Here is a 20,663-nt window from a genome sequence, read left to right on the forward strand (position 1 = left end):
GGGTGTGTATAAGCAGTGGGGGGGACGGGATTGGCTGAGATTTCTTTCTTCTCCAGCTTAGCTTGATTGCTCAGTATTATTTTGCAGCAGGTTTGCTGTAGGGCACTTATTGTTCTTTGCTAAAAGCACACTTGAGATCTGAATTGTACAGTCTGATCTAGGAGGCAGCACTTTTTGCCTTCAGCCATCTCAAGGTTTCTTAAACAACACTGTCTATTCTCCCTGGAAACCTCTCTCAGAACAGCCACGTGATGCCTCCTATCTCTCATCCATCAAATCCTTATAAAAACCCTTTCCTGTGCAGCCTTTGTCTTGGGCTGCAATTCTAAACTCACTTACCTGGGAGTAAGCCTTGTTGACCTCTTCAGGACGTGTACAGTATTTCATGCCTCACCTCCTAGATTTTATTTCCCAGCTGCAACAAAGACTTGCCCAAGCATCCTAACTACACTGACTTAAATTACCCCTAATCCATACTCTGTTACCCATGAAGCTTGGTCTCCCCCCCCCAACTCCTTGTCAGAATTTCAGTCAGTAAGCTCTTCAGGTCAGAGATGTTTCTCTTTTGCTATCACTCTGTAAAGTTCCATATTTGATAGTGGATGTGCAATGTTTAACTCTTAATCAGAGTAATCCATTTTAATAGGCTAAAAAAAAGTGATCTCAGCTAATTAGGCAGCAGTGTTTTCAAAAACGTTTATTAATAATATAAATACATATTTAAAAAGTAAGTGCATGTCATCCCAAAACAAAGCATTGTTTCTGTTTCAGAACTAATTTGTACCCACTTGAAAACTTTTATAATCTACAGTTGCTCAACTCATTGCAATTCTATACATGTTTACTTTAGAAGTAACTCATGCCAAGTGGGCTTAGGATTGCAACCTAACATTTCTTTTGTCATTCGATAGTCCTAGTTATATTGATGAAAGCATCTTTTTATAGCGCCTTTCCTGGTGAAAAAATGGTTTCATTTCAGCAGCTAACAGATTTTGCACATCCAAACTCAGCTCCTTAGCTTTTGTCCCATCCAGTCCCTGGCAAGACAAAGAGCTCCTTGGCAACAACCTGGGAAAATTAATTTACTCCCCATATCTAGGCCAGGTAGTGGACAAACGGCACTAGGATCACTGTGAACAGATGATGAATATTAACACACCTTGAAACTTAAAAAAAGCATTGTCCTATTGAAGTGTTATACTTGTGCTGTGTTCATTTTCCCCCCTTCAAAATATAGTCCACCCCCCACAAGGTCTGAGGGACAGTGTACCAGCCCCCTGCTGAAAAGGTTTGCTGACCCCTGGGTTTAGTTGAAACAGACTAGCATGCCTGGAAGGAAAAAGGAGGCTCACATCCAGCTTTCAAATTTGCACTGGAGACTTTGGGATGGCCAAGTTCATGCTCAGTTCTGGCTGTGGTCAACAGTGGGTTTTTACATGCTTGAGAAGCAAGGGTTGAAGTATAGCTAGTGGAGAGTAAATACACATTCGGTTTTGTTTTTCACCTTCTTCCAGGAAACATGAAAGAGCTGAAGGAGGATGTCAAGTTACAGCTTTACAAGTTACTTGAAGTGCCTGATCTGAACAAAAACTGGTCCATGCTGGCGCAAAAGCTTGGCCTAGGGATACTTAACAATGCCTTCCGGTTGAGCCCCTCTCCATCAAAAACCCTGCTTGATAATTATGAGGTAACTTGAATAATGGGCCTAATGGGCCAGCCCAATGGCCCATTTAGCCTTGCATCCTGTCTTTAATGTCTATAAGCACCTACCGTATTTTTCGCACCATAGGACGCACCGGACAATAGGACGTACCTTGTTTTAGAGGGGGGAGAACAAGGAAAAAAATTTCTCTCCCTCTCTGCCCAGCGCCCCTTCAGCGAAGCGGCAGGAGGCGCTGCACAGAGAGGGGGGAAATTTCCTCCCTCTTGTTTTCCCCCTCTAAAACAAGGTGCCGTTTAAGATGCCTTCAGGCAGCTACCTTGGAAGCCTGGAGAGCGAGAGGGGTCGGTGCACACCGACCCCTCTCACTCTCCAGGCTTCAGGTTCCTTTCAACCTGCTCTTTGGGGCTGGCAGGGGGAAGCCCACCACCAGCCCCAAAGAGCAGGTCGGAGAGCAGCGGAAAGGCGCGCGGCTATAGAGGCTCCTGCCATAGTCACCTCTCCAGCCGGGAGAGGGTCACGGGGGGGGGGCTTCTTTAGCCCCGTGCGCGCTCTCCCGGCTGGAGAGATGGTGCGCGGCTATAGAGGCTCCTGCCATAGCCGCATGTCACCTCTCCAGCTGGGAAAGGGTCGCGGGGGGAGCCCCGTGTGTGCTCTCCCAGCTGGAGAGGTGGTGCGCAGCTATAGAGGTTCCTGCCATAGCCGCATGTCACCTCTCCAGCCAAGAGAGGGTCGCTGGGGGCTTCTTTAGCCCTGCGCGCGCTCTCTCGGCTGGAGAGGTGGCGCACGGCTATAGAGGCTCCTGCCATAGCCGCGCATCACCTCTCCAGCCAGCAGAGGGTTGCGGGGCTATGCTGTCTTCACTCCATAGGACGCACACACATTCCCCCTTCATTTTTGAAGGGGGAAAAGTGCATCCTATGGTGCGAAAAATACAGTACCTAGTAAGATCCCTCAATAATTCCTTGTCACAACAACCCTGAGGGTGCCTGTGCCTATGATGATGTTTCTATTGATTATAGAACAGGAGACAGCCTATCATTTGCACATGGTGAGTTAGTCATTCCAGTGAACTTAACGAGAAGCCTGCAAATGCACAAGTTCTGTGCATTTATCGGTGTGCATATTGGGCTTGGACTGGGGAATTTGGGACCTTTAGGCCCTGTTGATCATTTCCAACCATACAATGGTAATACCCCTTTGCAGGAGGATGTATGAAAGATCCAACCCCTTTTTAGGCTGCTGCAATATTTAGAAATTCACTGTAAGCTGAGAGATTCTCTCAGTGTTAATCGCAGAAAAAGTTTGTGTAGTCGTGCCATGCACATGGCAAGACACAATCATATAGGTCTTTCATTTGTAAATTAAACAATGCTCTCCAACTATTACATATTTTATTCTGCCATGTGGCTGCATGTTTATAAGAATTCTAGGAATATCTTGTGTTTGTTTCTGGGCCCAACTGAAGAGGTTCACATTAAAGAGTTTACTACAGGCTCCCTTGGGTCAGACTGGCAGAAAAAGGCCCCTTGTTAGTTCCAGCACCCTCAGAAGCTGTGGGGTGGCAGCCCTTAAAGCTAGCTGTGGAATGTTACTGGCACCATCATTGTAGTTTTGTCACATGCTAATGATGCACCTTGACTTTGACACCTGATATATATCTATTTTAGGACCCACCTATTCTTTTGATGGTGAATTATTTTAACTGATTTTAATATCTTTTTACATTGTTGTAACCTACCCCAGGACCTTATTATTACCACCTGCCTAATAATAATAATAATAATAATAATAATAATAATAATAATAATATACTCACCTTCAGTCAATAAGTGTTGATATTTCTGTTCTTTGAAGGAAAACCAAAGCCAACTGTCAGGTTACCTGCTGCGAAGTTTTTTGTAGATCTGCACTTCCATAGAAAGCTAATGATCCTCTTTTAATTGGGTGGAAAGCCTGCCTCAGTTTGTTTACCTTTATTTTAATATCTATGCAGGTTTCTGGTGGCACTGTAAGGGAGCTGGTTGATGCCTTGATAGAAATGGATTGTACAGAGGCTGCAGAAATAATTCAGAACTCATTATCCATCTCATCGAGCCAGTCCAGCAAAGAGCAGGCAAAGGATGCAAGACCTCCATTATGCGAATCGCCTTCCCCTCCCATGATAGCACAAACAGGTAAACTGCTCTATGCCAATCAATGCTCCTGCAATAAAACAAACATTTTGCAGCTCCACCCCACCCCTGTGGCAGAGATGTAATAAGGACAGAACAATGAGGTGTCTAAATTGTTTGATTTGCATGTGACAAACCTAGATTCAAATCCTTTCGCAGCTGCAGAACCCACTGGGTGAGGTTAGGAATTCCCTAACTCGTGTAGGGTTCTTTTTAGCCTAAAACATTGCTGTGAAGTTCCTGGAGAGAAGGGCAAGACATACATATCCATTCAACTGCAGAACTAGACAGCTCCTGAGTTGATGCGTCTCAAAGAGTATTCAGACTAGGTGTCCTTGACAAATTCCCATAAATTTCAGCGCAAAGTTACTTGATGCACACTTCCAGACTAAAGTTGTTGATCAGAACATATATTATCCCTTTGTGTTTCACACTACCCTGAGCCCACAACTGTATTGCAAAATTTAAAGAAACCTACCAAAATGTGTTTTAAAAACTGTTGGTTTGGAATAAAACACATTTTGAATTGTATACATATTTGAATAGATATTTTGTAATAACCTATGTATTTAAATATTAATGGGATGTAGAAGAGAGTTAGGAATGAAAACATGCAGAACTGACATGGACGAGGAAGGGATTGATCTATATTTTAGTCCTCTGCATTTAAAGGTTTTGGAAGGGAAGTGCCAATGAATTAAGACTGAGGACACACCTTGTTGAAGTTAAGCAGGTTTGTTGGGTTAGTGATGATGTGGAGAACCTTTCGCACTCCAGGTTTTGCTGAACTATAGCTCCCACCATCCTTGACCATTGGCCATGCTTGCTGGGGCTGATGGGAGTTGTTGTTTGGCAACGTCTGGAGGGCCAAAAGCTCCCCATACCTTGGTTAGTGCCTTCATAGGACAGTCATTACACCCATATATGATGCTCTGAGGGAGGAAAAGATGTAATAGTAAAATAATAGCTTTGCTTAAAACACCCCACTAGTTTACTAGGAAAAGAGTAAAAAACAAACATGCATTTGAAATGCAATCCTTAACACAATTACTAGCAAGAAAGTCCTATTGAAATCAACTTGTTTCTGAACCAACTTGCTGAGGATTTTACTGTTACTTTGTTCTCTCATTATCTGCAAACACATTCATTGGTTTTTTTTAATTGTTTGGCCTGGCAGTAGTGCATTTAAGGGAAGCAACAGAGCAATCTATAGTTACGATTCTTAAGGGAGCAGTTCAGTAAATCTGAACCCATACTTATCTAGGTGATGGCTTCTTTTGCCAGATCTCAATAATTCCAAGATGATTTTTTAAAATAGTGCTGGAACCTTAGAAAACACAGGTCACCTTCCCAATGACTGGTGCAGCCTTGGCATTTAGTAGCATGGTAGGAAAAACAAGCTTAGCACAAGGGCTTAGCAAAAGGACAACCCATGGCTTCAGGACATGTGAAGGTGCCTTATCATATAAATACCGCTTGGCCATCCTATCCCAGCATTTTCTGGATTAGCCATGTTCTTAGGCAGAAATCCTTCCTAGTTTTGCCAACAATTGGAAGTGCCAAGGATTCAGCCAGCCAGAGACCTTGAGTGTGCAAAACATGTTGCCTGGAAACACTCAGATTCATAAAGCTTCTGCCCTGGACTCCTTCTGCAGCTGCTAGTAATTTTTGTTTTATTTTCACCATTGTCTGGGGAGCAAAGAGGCCTTTGCATTGCTCTTTTGATTTATTTCCTGAACTGGATATATTACATTGTATTAGCATTTTCTCAAAACCCTATGAATTATGCAACATGTTCCTTTTTCCCTCTGCCAGGTGATCTCAAATTCCAGGATGCTGAAAGTATTTGTGACAGCGGTGTAGAGATTTCCCTCCGCAAACTCAGCTTCACATATTCAGAGTCTTTCACCAGCAAGTCACCAGTAACACTTAAGAAACTAACCACAGGCTACGGCCAGGACAACTTGCCACAAGGCAAAATTGAAGCCACTTAGAAGTGTGGAATGGTTTGGTAAAGTTTCCTGCAGAGGGAGGAAGTTGCTAACAATTCAAAGTGCACTGGAAGAAAAAGCTCTTTAAAATGTACATCGACTGTTCAAGAAACAGGAATCAGGTCCCGGTAAAGTGGGAAGCTCAGGACCAGCAGCATGAAGATGGAGTGGCCTTCTTTCTTCCTAAGATCTTCACCTATAGAAGAAATGGACTACCAACATGATGTATGGTAAAAATTACAAGAGAGACATTGGCTGTGGAGCGCAGAACAGGGTCATAAGCAGTGATCAGATAGATACTTAAGTCAAAAGAATATAATGTATATTTCAGTAAGTATATTTAAATTTTCATCTGGTGTCTATAAAAATCATCCAAGCTTCAGACTGTTTTCCCCATCCTGTTTTACCAGCTTTCTGCTGTAAATATTCTTGTTTAGATGAAATTACTCAAGGAAAATAATGTGCTTTTTAAATGCTTGGTTTTTTATTTTACTTTTATAATAAAAGACAAAATTCACATTTTCTGTATTTTTGTGCTGAAGCACACATGGAAACCAGCTAAGGTCCTGGAGGCAAACTGCTCCCATTAGCTTGATAACAAAGCACTCAAATCAGAAGGTGAATCAATAGGGTGAGGCATTTTTCCATTATGAGATCACCTGAGTAAGGCCTAAGGTCCTGCTAAAAATTTTCAGTAACTTCTCTCAAGGGCAGCTTACCTCCTTAAGAGGTAAAGAAGGTGAGAACACAGAAGGCCCACTGTATGTGTCCATAGAAACCCCCCTTAAACTCTCTTGAACTATAGGAAGAAACTATTCACACCTTTTTCCACTTGTGTGTCAGATAGCTGTGAGCTGGACACTTAAGTAAACAGGCAAGGGTGCTGAAAAAACATACTGGAAGTGGGAAAGACAGGTGAACCAAGATCAACAGGTCCTTGTGGCAACTGTAACATTGACATTATGACATAAGCATTCATGGACTAGCACCCACTTCATCGAAAGAATAGAGTGTGAGATCCTCAGTCAACCATTATGTGGGTTTGAAGGGGGATGTACAGTGTACCTTAGTTGATGGATGCCTTGCAACTCAAACGTTTTGGCTCCCGAACACTGCAAACCCAGAAGTGAGTGTTCTGGTTTGCGAACGTTCTTTGGAACCTGAACATCCGACACAGCTTCCAATTGAGTGTAGGAAGCTCCTGCAGCCAATCGGAAGCCGTACCTTGGTTTTCAAATGTCAGACGGACTTCTGGAACGGATTCCGTTCGTCAACCAAGGTACAACTGTAAAAGTTGATTGGCAATGGTACAGCCTGTGACAAGATTCAGAGCTTAAATGTATAAAAATGACCACCCTTCACAGCCACAGATGATAAAGAAAACCAACCGTTAGGTCTTTTTAAGATGACACAATACTTAGCTGTCACTCTGTTGCAGCAAAAACAGCCACCAGCCCTCTGAACACAGTGTGGACCAGTGAAAGAAGGAATCCTTAGCTGAGAAGTGCCACAGTTCAAGCCAACCAAAACAATAGCAGCCAGTGATTATAAAGAGCTCCTTCCAATGAGTAGCTGCTGACTGAGAATATGCAGTGGTAAAGGAAAAAATACTCTTGTTTATGCCTGCAGCCACTCCTATTATCTTTTTTTCTGCCATCTTTAGCAGCACACATATCAGGCCTACTTTGCAAGTGGTTCCTGGACTTTTGCACCTATCACCTATAAGTGAGATCTGTGTGCAGCCTCTCCACCTTGCAACTTTAAGCATGCCTTGGGGGCACTGCTCTAACTATCTGGGGAGTGAGACCCTTAGGGAAGTCCCACGTTGACTAGCCCCAATAACTAAGACTTCCACTACCACCCATCTTCCCTATAATCTGAGACGTGCATCAGTATGGCTCCTTAGTCTAATACTGGAGCAGCACATCCTTCCATCTTAAATAAAAAGCCCTGATGCCAGAATACAGAGGAAAGTAAATGAGGGCACTAAAGCATCATTCTATGCACTTCATTTCACTGTTTTCATTAAGCTCTCTTAGCATACGTGGTCACCTTGTTCTGTAGCTGTGCTGATTTGCTCTGGGCTCCAGTCCGCTGAACAAAAGGGTCTCAAGTGTGGAAGATGCTGGCACAAGAACGATGTTTAATGGTCCAACTCTGTGCCTCTCTTGCTGCGGCATTTCATTCCCGTTTCCCTTCAGCTTCCTCTCCCTCCTTCAGGCCTTTCCTCAGGAAATGTCTGTCAATGATGTTAAGCTGAGCGACTTCTCCAGCTCTTTGGTGCTAGTGGTTTCCCAAGGGTAGAACAGTACGACTCTTCGTTTCTCAGTGAGAAGGAAACCATTCTCACTGAATCTTCCTGGGATGTTTCCAGCATCCAACCAAACATAAGGAGCGATGGCTGTGGCTTCCAGGATAATCTGAAACTGATCTCCTTCTTGGGAAACAGAAGCCTGAAGGGGAGGGGGCAAAGGATTATTATCTGTGCAGTTTGCCTAGTAGAAATTCCCTATTATAAACAATGTGCTTTAATAATTTATTCCTCCTCACAACAAGCTTGTCTGCAGAAAAGGAAATAATGGCATATGGAGCCGCTTGTTACTTGAAACCTGAATTATAAACATTATTTTTATACCGGTTTAATACTACGGCAAGGATCGCTAGCGTAACTCCAGATGTACAACTCCCATCAGTCCCAGCCGGTATGAACAATGGTCAGGGTTAATGGGAGTTGTAGTCTCCAAACACCTGGAGGGACCCTACATTGGTTACCACTGTACTATGGTTTCCTCTTCAGCAATTCCAGGAGATGGAGGAAATTACTCTTCCCCAGAACTGCGCCAGTTAAGTCTTGGTTTGCCAAGATGACACACCAGTGTGCCCACCATTACTTCTTATGGAACCCACAAAAGGTCTCAGGAAATACTGCCTCATAAATCCATACTGCAGAAGGACTGACTGCTCTTCTTGTTCCCAGTTCCTATTTGCGCTGGCTCAGCCTGATTTTGCAGACATGCTGAAGACATGGAGCCTTGGTAGGACCTGCAATCAGCATTAAGCAGGAATGCCATTTTATTTAGACATGAAGCACTTTCTGTGTTCCAAAGTAACTGCTCCATTTTAAGGCAAAAACACCAAGAAACGGAAATAAAAGTTCAATTCCATGACATCTATAAATGATGGGAATTAGACAGTTTTGCATATGGCATCTGAGGCTCCGTCCTTACCTTTTGTAAGGATCAGCACATAATGCTTCCATAAGAGTGAAATCACAGGTTCTTTGGTACTATGCACAGAGTTCAGTATCCTGACTTTATACACAGCTTCTGAGTATTACTCAGGGCCAAGACATCTCACCGCAGTTATTCTATACCCTCTGTGGTTCTATGAACTGCTACTTGTGTGCCAAGGAACGAATGTTATTACTTGAACAAAATAATTTTGTTGCTTACAAGAAGTTGTGGATTCTTTAATCCCACTGCATCCTTCAATGAGGACAGGAAGTGGTAATTGCTTGGGCTGGAGAGCTCCTCTTCACCCTCAAGGGAAAAGGTGACAACACAGCTTTGCCTGGTACAATTTCCACATTGTTTCAGAAGGTCACTGATGGGCTCCTTGTAGATGGGGACAGCTGCTCCTCCCTTGATGAGCACACCCTCTTTTGCCAAGGTACACACTGGCTCCGTCAAACCCCAATCATGCAGACTGACCTGCAAGGCAGGTTAAGAGTTCAAGACAATAAAGGCACATTATGAATGCTTCCTTGCCATTAATAAAACTCAAATAACTCAACCTAGATTGAGCACATGTTTACATTTCTCTTATTAAAATTAATAGCCTTCAAAAGAGCTTAACTATGACACGAGGATGCCTTTATTCAGGCAATAATCCTACAACATTTGCTTGCAAAATTCAAATATTTACACCTCACTTAAAAACTCAAAACATAGCAATATTTCGTAGCTGGGAGTATTTCTTTAGAGCTAGTCTCCTTAAGGTTTTGCTTTGGGTTGAATAGAAGGGTTGGGGGAAAGCCCTCACTGCCCAGCCCCCAAATTCTTTCCAGACCCAGCTTCAGAGAATGGGCAAAGTGGAACTTACTCTGAGTGTCAGCTCATAATCTGTGTGAAGATCTGAGATTCCATATATGTAGAGAACATCTTTATCTTCATATGCCACAGGCAATAAAGGAGCGAAAAAGCGCTGTGCAAAATAATGGAGCATCTTCCACTTGCCACCATATTCTGAGAAGGTTCCAAAGGAGAAAATATATTAACCATACCCTGAAATGACCTGCAGCTTACCTTACTATGCAAGCATTCAGATTAAGAGGCCTTTTTTATTTTCTCGAGTCGGAGGAAGGCTGGTTCATAAATGACTTGCGGGGAATGAGTGGGTATCACTTACATATATTTATTTATTGCTTCACCCCTGGAGCTAACTCTTTCCCCTTATTAATATTTGTGCTTGTATCAAAGCAGCCCATACACTAATTCCTGTTCACATGTTAAAAACCACCTACTGTCTCTATTGCTGCTGTTCAAAATGGAAGCCATATCAGGCATGCAGTGGGGTTGTTGCAGGACGACCACAGTGAATGTGATGACGCATGCTACATAGGGCATATACAGATATGTATATGCACTCAACAAATGTGACATCTTATCTGAAAAGCAGGTGATGGGGGCCACTGGAATTCAAGCAACTGCACTGCAGAGAAAGAGGTGGCTGAAACCACCAGATGCAGAGGAAATAGCAGACCACCTGTTGTGCTTACATCCAGCTTCATTAATTGCTACCAGCTAAACTTTGTAACTAGAAATGCGGCCTTGATTTTCCTTCTCCCTCCCAGTTCCTTTTCCTTTTGTGTTGTGTCCTTTAAGATTTATCAGCCTGAAGGCAGGGACTGTCTTGTCATTTTTGTACACTGCTCTGGCAGCCTTTTTATTCTGAAGGGTATATAGTAGAAATGCTTTAACAAATCGAGAAATAATAAGGGTGACATGGGATAGAGACACAGAATAAAGGAGGGTGTCAGCAGTAGGTTCCTGGTTTTTAAGTTTTCCCTGAAGTTCTTCTCACCAACAGTCAGAGTAGGCAGCCTGCTCCTCTCTGGGACCAGTGCTAAATTAATCAACAGCAAACCCCAAAGGCATCATTTCCTTGGCTGTACCATAATCATGCATCCAAAAGCTATTATTCTGTCTAATAGCTGCTGGTTTCAGTTCACTGGATGATGTAAGTGCTAGATGTGATGAGACTAAAACTGAGTCATCCCTTCCAAGTAAAATGTGTGATTTGAATCAGGTATGTCAAGGTGACATTACACAAGACCTGAGGCTCAGCAAACAGTGGTTGCAATTTGCTTTCCTCCCCTAAAGATGAAACTTCACACCGTGGCTACAGCTGTCCCATGTGGATGACTAAGGCCCTAACTGCACTATACATTTAAAACAGCATCGTGCCACTTTAAATCATCATTAATCTAAATCTTTCATTTTCTCCCTTGTAGTTTGAACCTTATTCAATGAAAGTTTGCTCCTGCCCCCTTTATACCCATATATCTGACCACTGATGCATATTTCAGCTTCCTAAGCCAAAACATGGTTGTGGGAACTGACCACCGTTACCACCCGAATCCACTACGATGGAATTGGGGGAGCCAAGAGCTCAGAAATATAAGTCTTGCTATTCATACTACAAAACCCTGACAGTCTGTTAATAGTCTCTGAGAGAGTCAAGTGCTAATTTAAACAGATGTCTCTTTAATTTTTCAACAACGATTGAAACATGCCCAGAGAGGAAGAGACTGTTCAGACCAAATCATGACATCCTGTATAGCAGCAAAGGCTAATCCTACGACATAATTAAAGGCTCTAGTTTTAATATCTCCTAACTTCTTTCCTCTGCAAATCAAAGTTATCTACCAGAACGACATGCAGATTATATTCGCACTTCCTGGGACACACCCCAGGTAAAACTGGGGATGGGAACACATGCACACACACCCTCGGGAACTGCTGACATTGTAGGAACCAGACTTTAATGTCAAGCCTTATCCCACAGGTAGCCAGTGCGATGCTCCTCCGATGTTTTGCCCTCCGACTCGTCTCAGCCAGTGACGAGGGGAGTTGTGGTCCACAACACCTGGAGGGAACCACGTTGGTTATCATTGCATGCCTGAAATGGCTAAAAAGCTTGGTGCTTTAAGGCATTTGACAAAATGCTGCAATTTAATTTGTGGTCCCCTGGACAGTGCCCAACAAAGTAGTTCTTGCCAGCACAAGAACATCCAGCTGTGCAACAGAACTTACCCTCCCTCTCCCCTTCCTGTGTCCCTCCTAAATCTGTTCTGGGTTTTCCCCTCCAGGACAGATCTGGAGATGGTGCAGCCCAAGGAGAGGGTGGGGAAGTTCAATCGCAGAAATGGAAATCCTTGCACGATCAGAACTATTTTGTCCAAATTCCCACTCGGCCATGAAGCTCACTAGGTGACCTTGGGCCAGGGACTTTCTCCCAGCCTATACAACCTCTCAAGGATGGTGTGAAGATGCAATTGAGGGGGAGAATCACATTCACCACCTTAAGCTCCTCACAGCAAAGGTAAAATACAAATAAATAAAATAGGCGTGCAAAGACAGTAAGAAAGCATGCAGCCCAATTCCTAATTTTGCTTTGGCTGGAGAAGACTTACCCAGAGAAGCCCAGGAAGGAGCCTGCCAGATATCATTGAGTTGCCAATATAGTGCCCCCATGGTGCGCCCCTCCCCATTGATTATCTCGTTTTGGCTGCGACGATAGAACTCCGTTTGGGACTTTATGCACTGGGCCTGCATAATCTAAGTCAACAAAAGCCAAAACAAAAAGAAAACATATAACTACTAAGTGCTTGTGTAATGATAGAACTGCGAAAGATACTGACAATAATGCAGATCCCTGAGACTGGACCACAGAGAACAGCAGATCACATAGTAAAACCCTTTCTGGACTGTACCACTTTGATTTGTAAGCAGTATTTATTTATTTACTGAATTTATATACTGTCCTATACCCGCAGGTAGGTTGTGTATTTCAAACAATGCTCTAAAGAATTCCTAAAATATACATTCAAACCTCACAAGAGTCCCCCTGTTGTGTTTTATCATTTTCTAAACTATATGCAAAATTAATAAAGAGCATTTAAAAAACAAACCTCAAAAGAGTGTTGTGGCACCTTAAAGGCTTAACAAATGCTCTCCTGGCACAAACTTTCGCACATTAGAGCCTACTTCATGAGATTCGTGGAGTGTGACCCTCAGTCTACCAGCCATGTTTTTCAACGGTGTATAAGCACATAAAAGGGAGCAGGGAATGTAAATGTTGCAGCCGAAAGGCGGCGGCGTGCAAAATTACAGCCTGTGACAAATCAACAATAGCTCAAACATATGCAAAATTACCTTTCAAAGCAAAATGTATGAATACATTTTTGTCTCTAATTCTATTATCACCTTACTCAGCAATGCCAGCCAATGTTGCTGCAAAACGTCATTTTGCATCCACAATCCTTTTGCATCCCATTTCCCCCCTTCCCTTGCTCCCTTTATATCTGACAACTGAGACTCATACCCCTTGTATCTGACATAGTAGGCTCTAGCCCAGAGAGGTTTATGCCATAACATAATCAATGCTGGCCTTTTATGTGCCAAAAGGCTTTTGGTTGTTTTTGCTGCAGCAGACTAATGTGGCTACCCTTGCAGATATTGAAAACTGCCCATCAGAGTCTTTCCAGGACTCTTACGAGGTCGTCAGTTGTTGCAGATGTTACAGGAAAAATCCGAGGGCTCCCTTGGACAAAACAAAGACACCAACCAGGATAACTTGGAGCAAAACAGCAGCCTGTAGGCTTGGCCTTTATTGAACTGTTGCAACAGGGTGTTCCCCTTGTTATAGTTCAGAACTTAACTGGTTAAATTCCCTGGTGTGTGTCACCTGCTGACGTCAGCTTACAGAAGCTGGGCGGAGACAGAAGCTTTTAGAAGCCAAGGAGGAGGAGTTTTTTCCCTGTACTTTCACTTCTTCCCTCTGTGTATCTGTGAGGGAGACATGGCTGAAAGAAGCCCTGGTCTTTGTTGGTAAAATGTTTTAATAAAGTACTGTAAATAGACAAATCTGTCTATGTGTGCTTACAAGGAGCAAGACTGCTTTACACGCTGTGTTCTACTCTGCTAAAAGCCGTGACTGAGAAGACAGCAGGAGTTATTGCGCAGCTTGGGAGGAAGCCTGCCGGACCGCTGTAAGTGATTGATGCGGATCGTAAAGCTGTCTGAGATCGCGGCCCTATCGATCAGGGGGATCGATATATATCCGAACAGGTTATGGAAGGTCAGCCAACGCTCGTAAAGCAGTCGGTGTGAGCTCCAGGAATGCTTTGAAGTTAGCGTTCTGAGGCTGAGGGGCCGTCGGAGGGCAACGGGAGCTGACTGGGTGCCGGAGAGCAAGAATGATTAATTGCCTGCTTCCGAGAGGCAATGAGAGCTTCTGATACACAGAGAGCTGGAGCTAAAAAGCAGCTAAAAGCTGGAGGCTGAGACGCAGCTCAAGACGTTTCTCCACGCAAAGGAAGGCCGGAGTCAGCTGGTACGGAGTAAGTACAGCTTGGGGCACCTTGGGAGAACGGGAGAAGATGGCTGAAAGCCAGAATATACCTCTGGAAAAGCTCACTCTAAAGAGTTGGGCAACGTGGTCCAGAAGAATAAGGGGATGGTTCTTGGTCGAAGGGCTCTGGGAAGCAAACCAATGGGAGCCAAAATTACCCCTTAGCCGGCCAGCAGCTGGAGCAGGTGAAGCAAGCTGTGGGGCTGTGTTGGCTGAAGATAGCCAGTGGCTGCATCAAGAGCTAGAGATGCTCAAAGCATGCGTTGATGCGTCACTGAGGCCTCATTTGGAGGGCGTAACGACAGCGTGGGCTGCCTGGAATTTGCTGAAGGGCTTGTGTGAGGCGTCAGCGAAAGGCCAGAGCCCAGGAGAGGCTGAAGGATGCCCAGAAAGCCCAATGGGGGCTGGGACAGTGTTGGGGAGCTGTTGTAATGCTTCTACACGTCTGTGTGATGGACTGAGTCCTGGAGAGGCTGGACTGGCAGGCCCTGTTCCCGATGTCTTGGCCTCTAGGAGCGCTAGTGAGCAGATCGGGGGGGGCGAAGAGTTCCAAAGGCAAGTTTAAACAACTTTCGCTTTGTGCTGAAGCAGAGAGGAGCTTCAGGGGGGGCCAGGCTGGTGGGAGGCGCCGTTCCAGAAGGAGGAAGGCCAGGCCAGCTGGGAGGAGCCCCGGGCAGTGTTTTTCCACTGGAGTTCAACGTCGGCGTGGCAGTTGCCCCCACCGGAGCAGAGAGCCGATGCAGGATGTTTGCAAAGACTTTTCCCATGGGAATCAGGCAGGTTTCCATGGCAACAGGCCTGGGAAGACAGGCAGGCGTGGAGCTGAGCCAGGTGGTCGTGGTAAACAACAGGAAGAGTCTTATCAAGTTTCTGCGAGTATGGCAGTGTTTGAAGACGGCCGAGTGAAAGATTCCGAAATGGCCTTTGTAATAGACTCTGCAGCTAACCGCAACATGGTTCCAGAGACCCCTGCAGTCGAGAGGTGGAATTGCACGGCAGTTCCGAAGGGACAGACTATTAAGTTCGCGAATGGACAGAAAACTAGAGTTCTCAAATGTACTAATGCCTATCTTTCTGTTTTACAGGAGACGGTGGATTTTTGTATTGTTCCAGAGGTTCATCACTGTTTGCTATCTGTGCCTTATTTGTTAAATAAGGGGTTCAAAGTTTGTTTTGAAAATGATGTCTGCACAATCTCCAGAGAGGGGAGGTTACTGGCCAAAGTGCGGAAGGGACAGAATGATCTTTTCATTCTTAAAACGTCTCTTGGAGGTGAGGGGAAGGTTGAGAAAGCACAAACGTTGCGTGCTACAGTTCCCAACCAGCGTGCTACAATTCCCGCTCATAATGTTACATGTGCATGCGTATGGCATCAGAGAACGATTCACAATCCTTTAGAGGATTTGCAGGCGTTACCTGAGGTTGTTACAGGTTGTAAGATTAGAAATTGTCAAAGTGCCATTAATTGTGACACTTGCAAGCAGGCAAAGGTGAGAGGGTGCAGTTACCCAAAGGTGGAACGTGTGGCCACTAAACCTTTTGAGCTGGTACACATAGATTTGTCCAGTCCTGTCAAGGAACCAAGTCTGGGAGGGGCCAGGTTTCTGCTAACTTTTCTAGATGATTTCTCGCAGAATTCCTGGACTCACGGTCTCAAATCCAGGGAGGATGCAGCACAGCTGATCAAGAGCTGGATTGAGGGGGTGGAACAGAGGTTCTCCACCAGGGTTCAAGCGATCATCAGTGACAGAAATGCTAAGTACACTGGTTCTGCGTTGCAGAAGTTCTTTCAGAAGAGAGGGATACGTCACACAGTTACTTCACCCCAGCAAGGGGGGGTGGCAGAGCTGAGGAGTGGAGCTCTGGTTAAGGCTGCACAGGTGATGCTGAAAGAAGCCAGGTTACCTCCTGAGTTTTGGTTGGAGGCTACTAGGGCTGTGTCATTCACCTGGAATCGTGTCTACAACTCACTGGTAGGCGACACACCGTTCTCTTTGTTAAATGGCCGAAAACCCCAGGTTCACTTTCTGCGGACTTTTGGGACTCCTGCGCTTGTCTCTTTGCCTAAAGCTTTGCAAGGGCCAGATGGAGCCAAAGTCCAGAAAATGATCTTCTGTGGGTATGAGCCAGAAGCCCGTGCATGGCGATTTGCTTACCCGTCAGGTGATCAGAGTAAGGTGCTGATCAGTAAACACGCTGAGTTCTTAGAGGAGGAGGTAAAGTCAAAGACTCCTGTCAGGCGTGATGTTCTCTCAGAATGTCTCTCTGATCCAGAAGACAGTTCTGATGAGGCGGAAGAAGAGGCTGAGGCTGCTGATGACGACCAGGTCACTGACCAGGGTCAGGAGCAGGATAGGGCATCTCCACAAGCTGTTAAGAGACTGCCCAAAGGTGCGCCTAGTTCTCCTGTGAGTGTAATGGAGAGGATTCGAAGACGCTTTAAGTCAGAAGGAGAGTCCCATGATGCAGAGGACACACCTGCTGATCAAAGTGAGTCAGAGGAAACACCTGAGTTTGTGCCAAGGAGGTCCAGTCGCACAACTAAGGGTATCCCACCAGAGAGGTACCAGGCCACAGGTGCGTGGGTAAGTTTCGCACAGTGCGATTCTGAGAGTTGTGAGGTGGTTCCACAAATGCCAAACAGGTTTGCCAAGGGAGGGCACAAGGCATTGGGGAAGGGATCGATCTCACAAGGTGTTACTGAAGATGTTGCACAGGTATCACGCAGGGACACAAGGGGGGGTGTTATAGTTCAGAACTTAACTGGTTAAATTCCCTGGTGTGTGTCACCTGCTGACGTCAGCTTACAGAAGCTGGGCGGAGACAGAAGCTTTTAGAAGCCAAGGAGGAGGAGTTTTTTCCCTGTACTTTCACTTCTTCCCTCTGTGTATCTGTGAGGGAGACATGGCTGAAAGAAGCCCTGGTCTTTGTTGGTAAAATGTTTTAATAAAGTACTGTAAATAGACAAATCTGTCTATGTGTGCTTACAAGGAGCAAGACTGCTTTACACGCTGTGTTCTACTCTGCTAAAAGCCGTGACTGAGAAGACAGCAGGAGTTATTGCGCAGCTTGGGAGGAAGCCTGCCGGACCGCTGTAAGTGATTGATGCGGATCGTAAAGCTGTCTGAGATCGCGGCCCTATCGATCAGGGGGATCGATATATATCCGAACACCCCTCACTTGCAGGAGAGAGGAAAGACCCAGAAGAATAGTGTGCAAGGTCTTATAAAAACTTTTGAAATTCCCCTCCTCTAGATCAAGCCCACCCCCAGAAACATCACGCATACATTACAGAAAGGAGGGGTTGAGGGAGGAGTTGTGGTGGTAACATCATGCATACATTACAGAAAGGAGGGGTTGAGGGAGGAGTTGGTGGTAACCTGAGTGTCTTGTCACCTGGCTGGTTCCTCCCTTCCCCCCTCCCCATGAGTCACTTCCAGGAGACAAAGGGGAGTTTGCAGTTTCCTGCCCCCAGAGGGAAGATCTGATCATTGTCCTTTGTTTCAGTCCATGCTGAATCCACTCCCATATGCAAGTTCTTTGTGATCTTGATTGTCTTCTGTCTGGGATCATCTGGGTTGGCATGGGCAGGGCTCCTATGGATGTGCTGAGACGGTGAAGGGATTATGGCTGACCAGGACTAAGCCACCCCCCTTTGTTAGTTCTTGTCATATGGAGTAAAATAAAAATGGAACAGTGCAAATCCAATGTATGGTTGATTTTCTATGAATTTATAACAGAAACGTGGCGTATGTTGTGTGTGTGTGTGAGGTTTGTACAAACAGAATGATTGGGGTGGGGGGGTTCCTGCTACAGTTCCCCCCTTCGGAGATTAGATTGCAAAGGTGGCTACTTTGCAATCCTTTTCTCCGCACAATTTAAGGTGGTAAATATTAACCTGCTATTCTCCGTCCCAGATGCGTGTGTCCATGTGAACCTGAAAGGGACTTGGATGTCACGATTCTCAAGGATATTTGCATAGAAATATAACAGTGTAACAGTGCACATAGTTAGACATGAAATTAATATTTTGTTGCTCAGTTACTTGTGGTATTCTAGCACCTTGGAAGTGGTTTCTAGACCTGTTTCCAAAGAACAACTTCATACCCAATGTTTTCAGTACACCGTCATAATCCCTGGATAGGAAAAGACAAATCTAACATTGTGCCTACAGGGCTGAGTTAATGTTTCACCATACAGAGAGACACAGACCTGACAACCAGTATATACACAGCCTGTAATCACAAAGCAAACAGCCGTGCGACACTTTATACACAACGGTACATGTGTATTTCTCTGTACGGTGTGTGGGGAGAAGCCCATCGATAATTTAAAACGATGTCACTGGACCCAAGATTTCGCCCACTGTGTAATTCAAACACTTGACACAATTATCATAATTTTGTACCAGGTTCTCTGCAATACATGTTGCATTATGCAACCATGATTATGGCTTCTTTAACAAACAAGAAACCTCTTAAGATTTTGACAAATACTCACCTGAGTGAGGTAGATGGATTGCTTAAAGTTCTTGAGGGGGTCTCCTTCCTGTGGCAGCTTAAAATGGAGGCCTGCCTGATGAAGCATTTGGTCATTGCCATTAGCGTGGTGTTGCCGATGCAAGGAGAAATTGCTCGCGTAAGACCAGTCCTCCTCAGATGACACCTGTGGTTTAAAAACAAAATAAGATTTATACACATTCGCAGTCACTCACTCGCATATATTTACTTTTTTATTAAAAATAGTCATCTCAAAAATTCAAACATAGCATAAGGTGTCCCCCAGCAAACTGGGCCCCCATGTTGTACAATGGCATTCTGTCTAATCCCTTGGGCTGCTAAAGCAAAAAGAGAAACCTTATGTGTGAGGCGTTTATTCCCCAATCCCTCAGGAAATAACAATTTTTCTCCCTAATATTCAAGGAGGAAATTGTCTGAAGAATCCTTTTGAGAAATATGTCCCTCAGAGAATTATACAGATTGCAATACAGTATGCAGTGAGCAATGTTCTCCACCACTCTCTGGCTACAAATACATGCATGATTTACACATATTCTTGCATATATTTCATCTAAGTATACTCTGTGCAAAGTTTGCACAGTGGTACCTTGGTTTTCGAACAGAATGCGTTCTGAGAGTCCGTTTGACTCCCAGAACCATTCGAAAACCAAAGCGTGGCTTCCAGGTGGCTGCAGGAGCATCCTGCAGCCAATCAGAAGCCATGCCGGACGTTTGACTTCCGAAAATCGTTCAAAAACCAAACACTCACTTCTGGGTTTCGATCATTCAGGAGCTGATCTGTTTGGGAGCTAAGTTGTTCAGCTTCCAAGGTACGACTGTAATCTTAAAGCTGTAACTACCTCCATACAGAAAATGTATACATGTACAGATCAGAAAAGAACATGGGAAATAGCAGTGTTTACACAATGGGTGGGGGATCATAGGACTAGGGGCCAAATACCTCTCTGCCTGCCCCCCAGAAATCTCCCCAGGCTACACTGTGCCCCAAATGCTTTTGCCTGGCTGCATTGTCCTTGAACCCTGATAAGGTAAAACCTTTTATCCTCGTGAGGATAAAATGGGAGGGGAGACTCATGTACACTGCCTTAAGCTCCTTGGCTAATATCAGGATAAAACAACAGCAACGTAACAAATACAGGAAGTTGCTGGTGGTGCAACTTCCCAAGGCCTGTAGAAAAGAATTTTGGGCAGGCCTTTATGCATCTATCCAAGGCAAAACCATAAAAATAAGTGAAAGGCAGAAGTAACTGCTGACGAGAGACACAATCCCCCCAAAAGCGGTGCTTAACTTCTTAAGTGCTTTGCTACAGGTTTGTGTCTTGTTTCTTTCAGTGAAATAAAAGTGCTCCCATTGTTCTCTGCATTCTGCCCAGAGCCAAGAATGGGAATTCTTGTCGTCTGATCAAACATGTTCTTTCGTCAACTAATTGTGCTCCCATTGTTTAGCACACTTAAATGATACTTTTCCTTCCAGGAAGGGAAATTCCCCAAATTGACCCTGGCTTTAAATGCCATAATACACATGGGGAACGTGATTCTCAGGCAGGCTTGTAAAAAGCACTGTACACAATTACAAACCACACACCTCATTTCAAACTGGGAGATTCCTGCCAGCATTTGAACTCTTCTAAGTCTCGTTGATGCGACTGGAGAAAGTTAAGCCTTGTTCAGACTTGTCAACAGC

General features: G+C 44.6%; 2 protein-coding genes across 5 annotated transcripts in view; one reads left to right on the forward strand and one right to left on the reverse strand.

The window, feature by feature from the left end:
* NFKB1 (nuclear factor kappa B subunit 1) overlaps positions 1 to 6,344 on the forward strand; it is a 71,108-nt gene extending 64,764 nt beyond the window's left edge. The window contains exons 22-24 of the mRNA XM_081925519.1: positions 1,515 to 1,687; positions 3,657 to 3,837; positions 5,650 to 6,344. Of these exons, the coding sequence (XP_081781645.1) occupies positions 1,515 to 1,687; positions 3,657 to 3,837; positions 5,650 to 5,828 (533 nt within the window). The 3' untranslated portion in view covers positions 5,829 to 6,344. The remainder of the gene's footprint in view (positions 1 to 1,514; positions 1,688 to 3,656; positions 3,838 to 5,649) is intronic.
* The window catches only part of MANBA (mannosidase beta), a 204,695-nt gene that overhangs the window by 127,559 nt on the left and 56,473 nt on the right, over positions 1 to 20,663 (reverse strand). For 2 of the 4 annotated variants that reach the window (XR_014171608.1, XR_014171609.1), the window contains exons 13-17: positions 18,960 to 19,124; positions 12,520 to 12,664; positions 9,927 to 10,069; positions 9,278 to 9,535; positions 7,101 to 8,278 (exon numbers count right to left, since the gene is read on the reverse strand). Coding sequence is in view for 2 of the 4 variants with exons in the window: in XM_081924908.1 (XP_081781034.1) it covers positions 8,054 to 8,278; positions 9,278 to 9,535; positions 9,927 to 10,069; positions 12,520 to 12,664; positions 18,960 to 19,124 (936 nt within the window). In the remaining 2 variants the exon portion in view is untranslated. Of the gene's footprint in view, positions 1 to 6,287; positions 8,279 to 9,277; positions 9,536 to 9,926; positions 10,070 to 12,519; positions 12,665 to 18,959; positions 19,125 to 20,663 lie in introns of those variants that run through there. The other 2 variants (XM_081924908.1, XM_081924907.1) reach the window with 1 other exon arrangement.

The sequence above is a fragment of the Podarcis melisellensis genome, assembly GCF_964234715.1.
Source record: "Podarcis melisellensis genome assembly, chromosome: 9".
Taxonomy (NCBI): Eukaryota; Metazoa; Chordata; class Lepidosauria; order Squamata; family Lacertidae; genus Podarcis; species Podarcis melisellensis.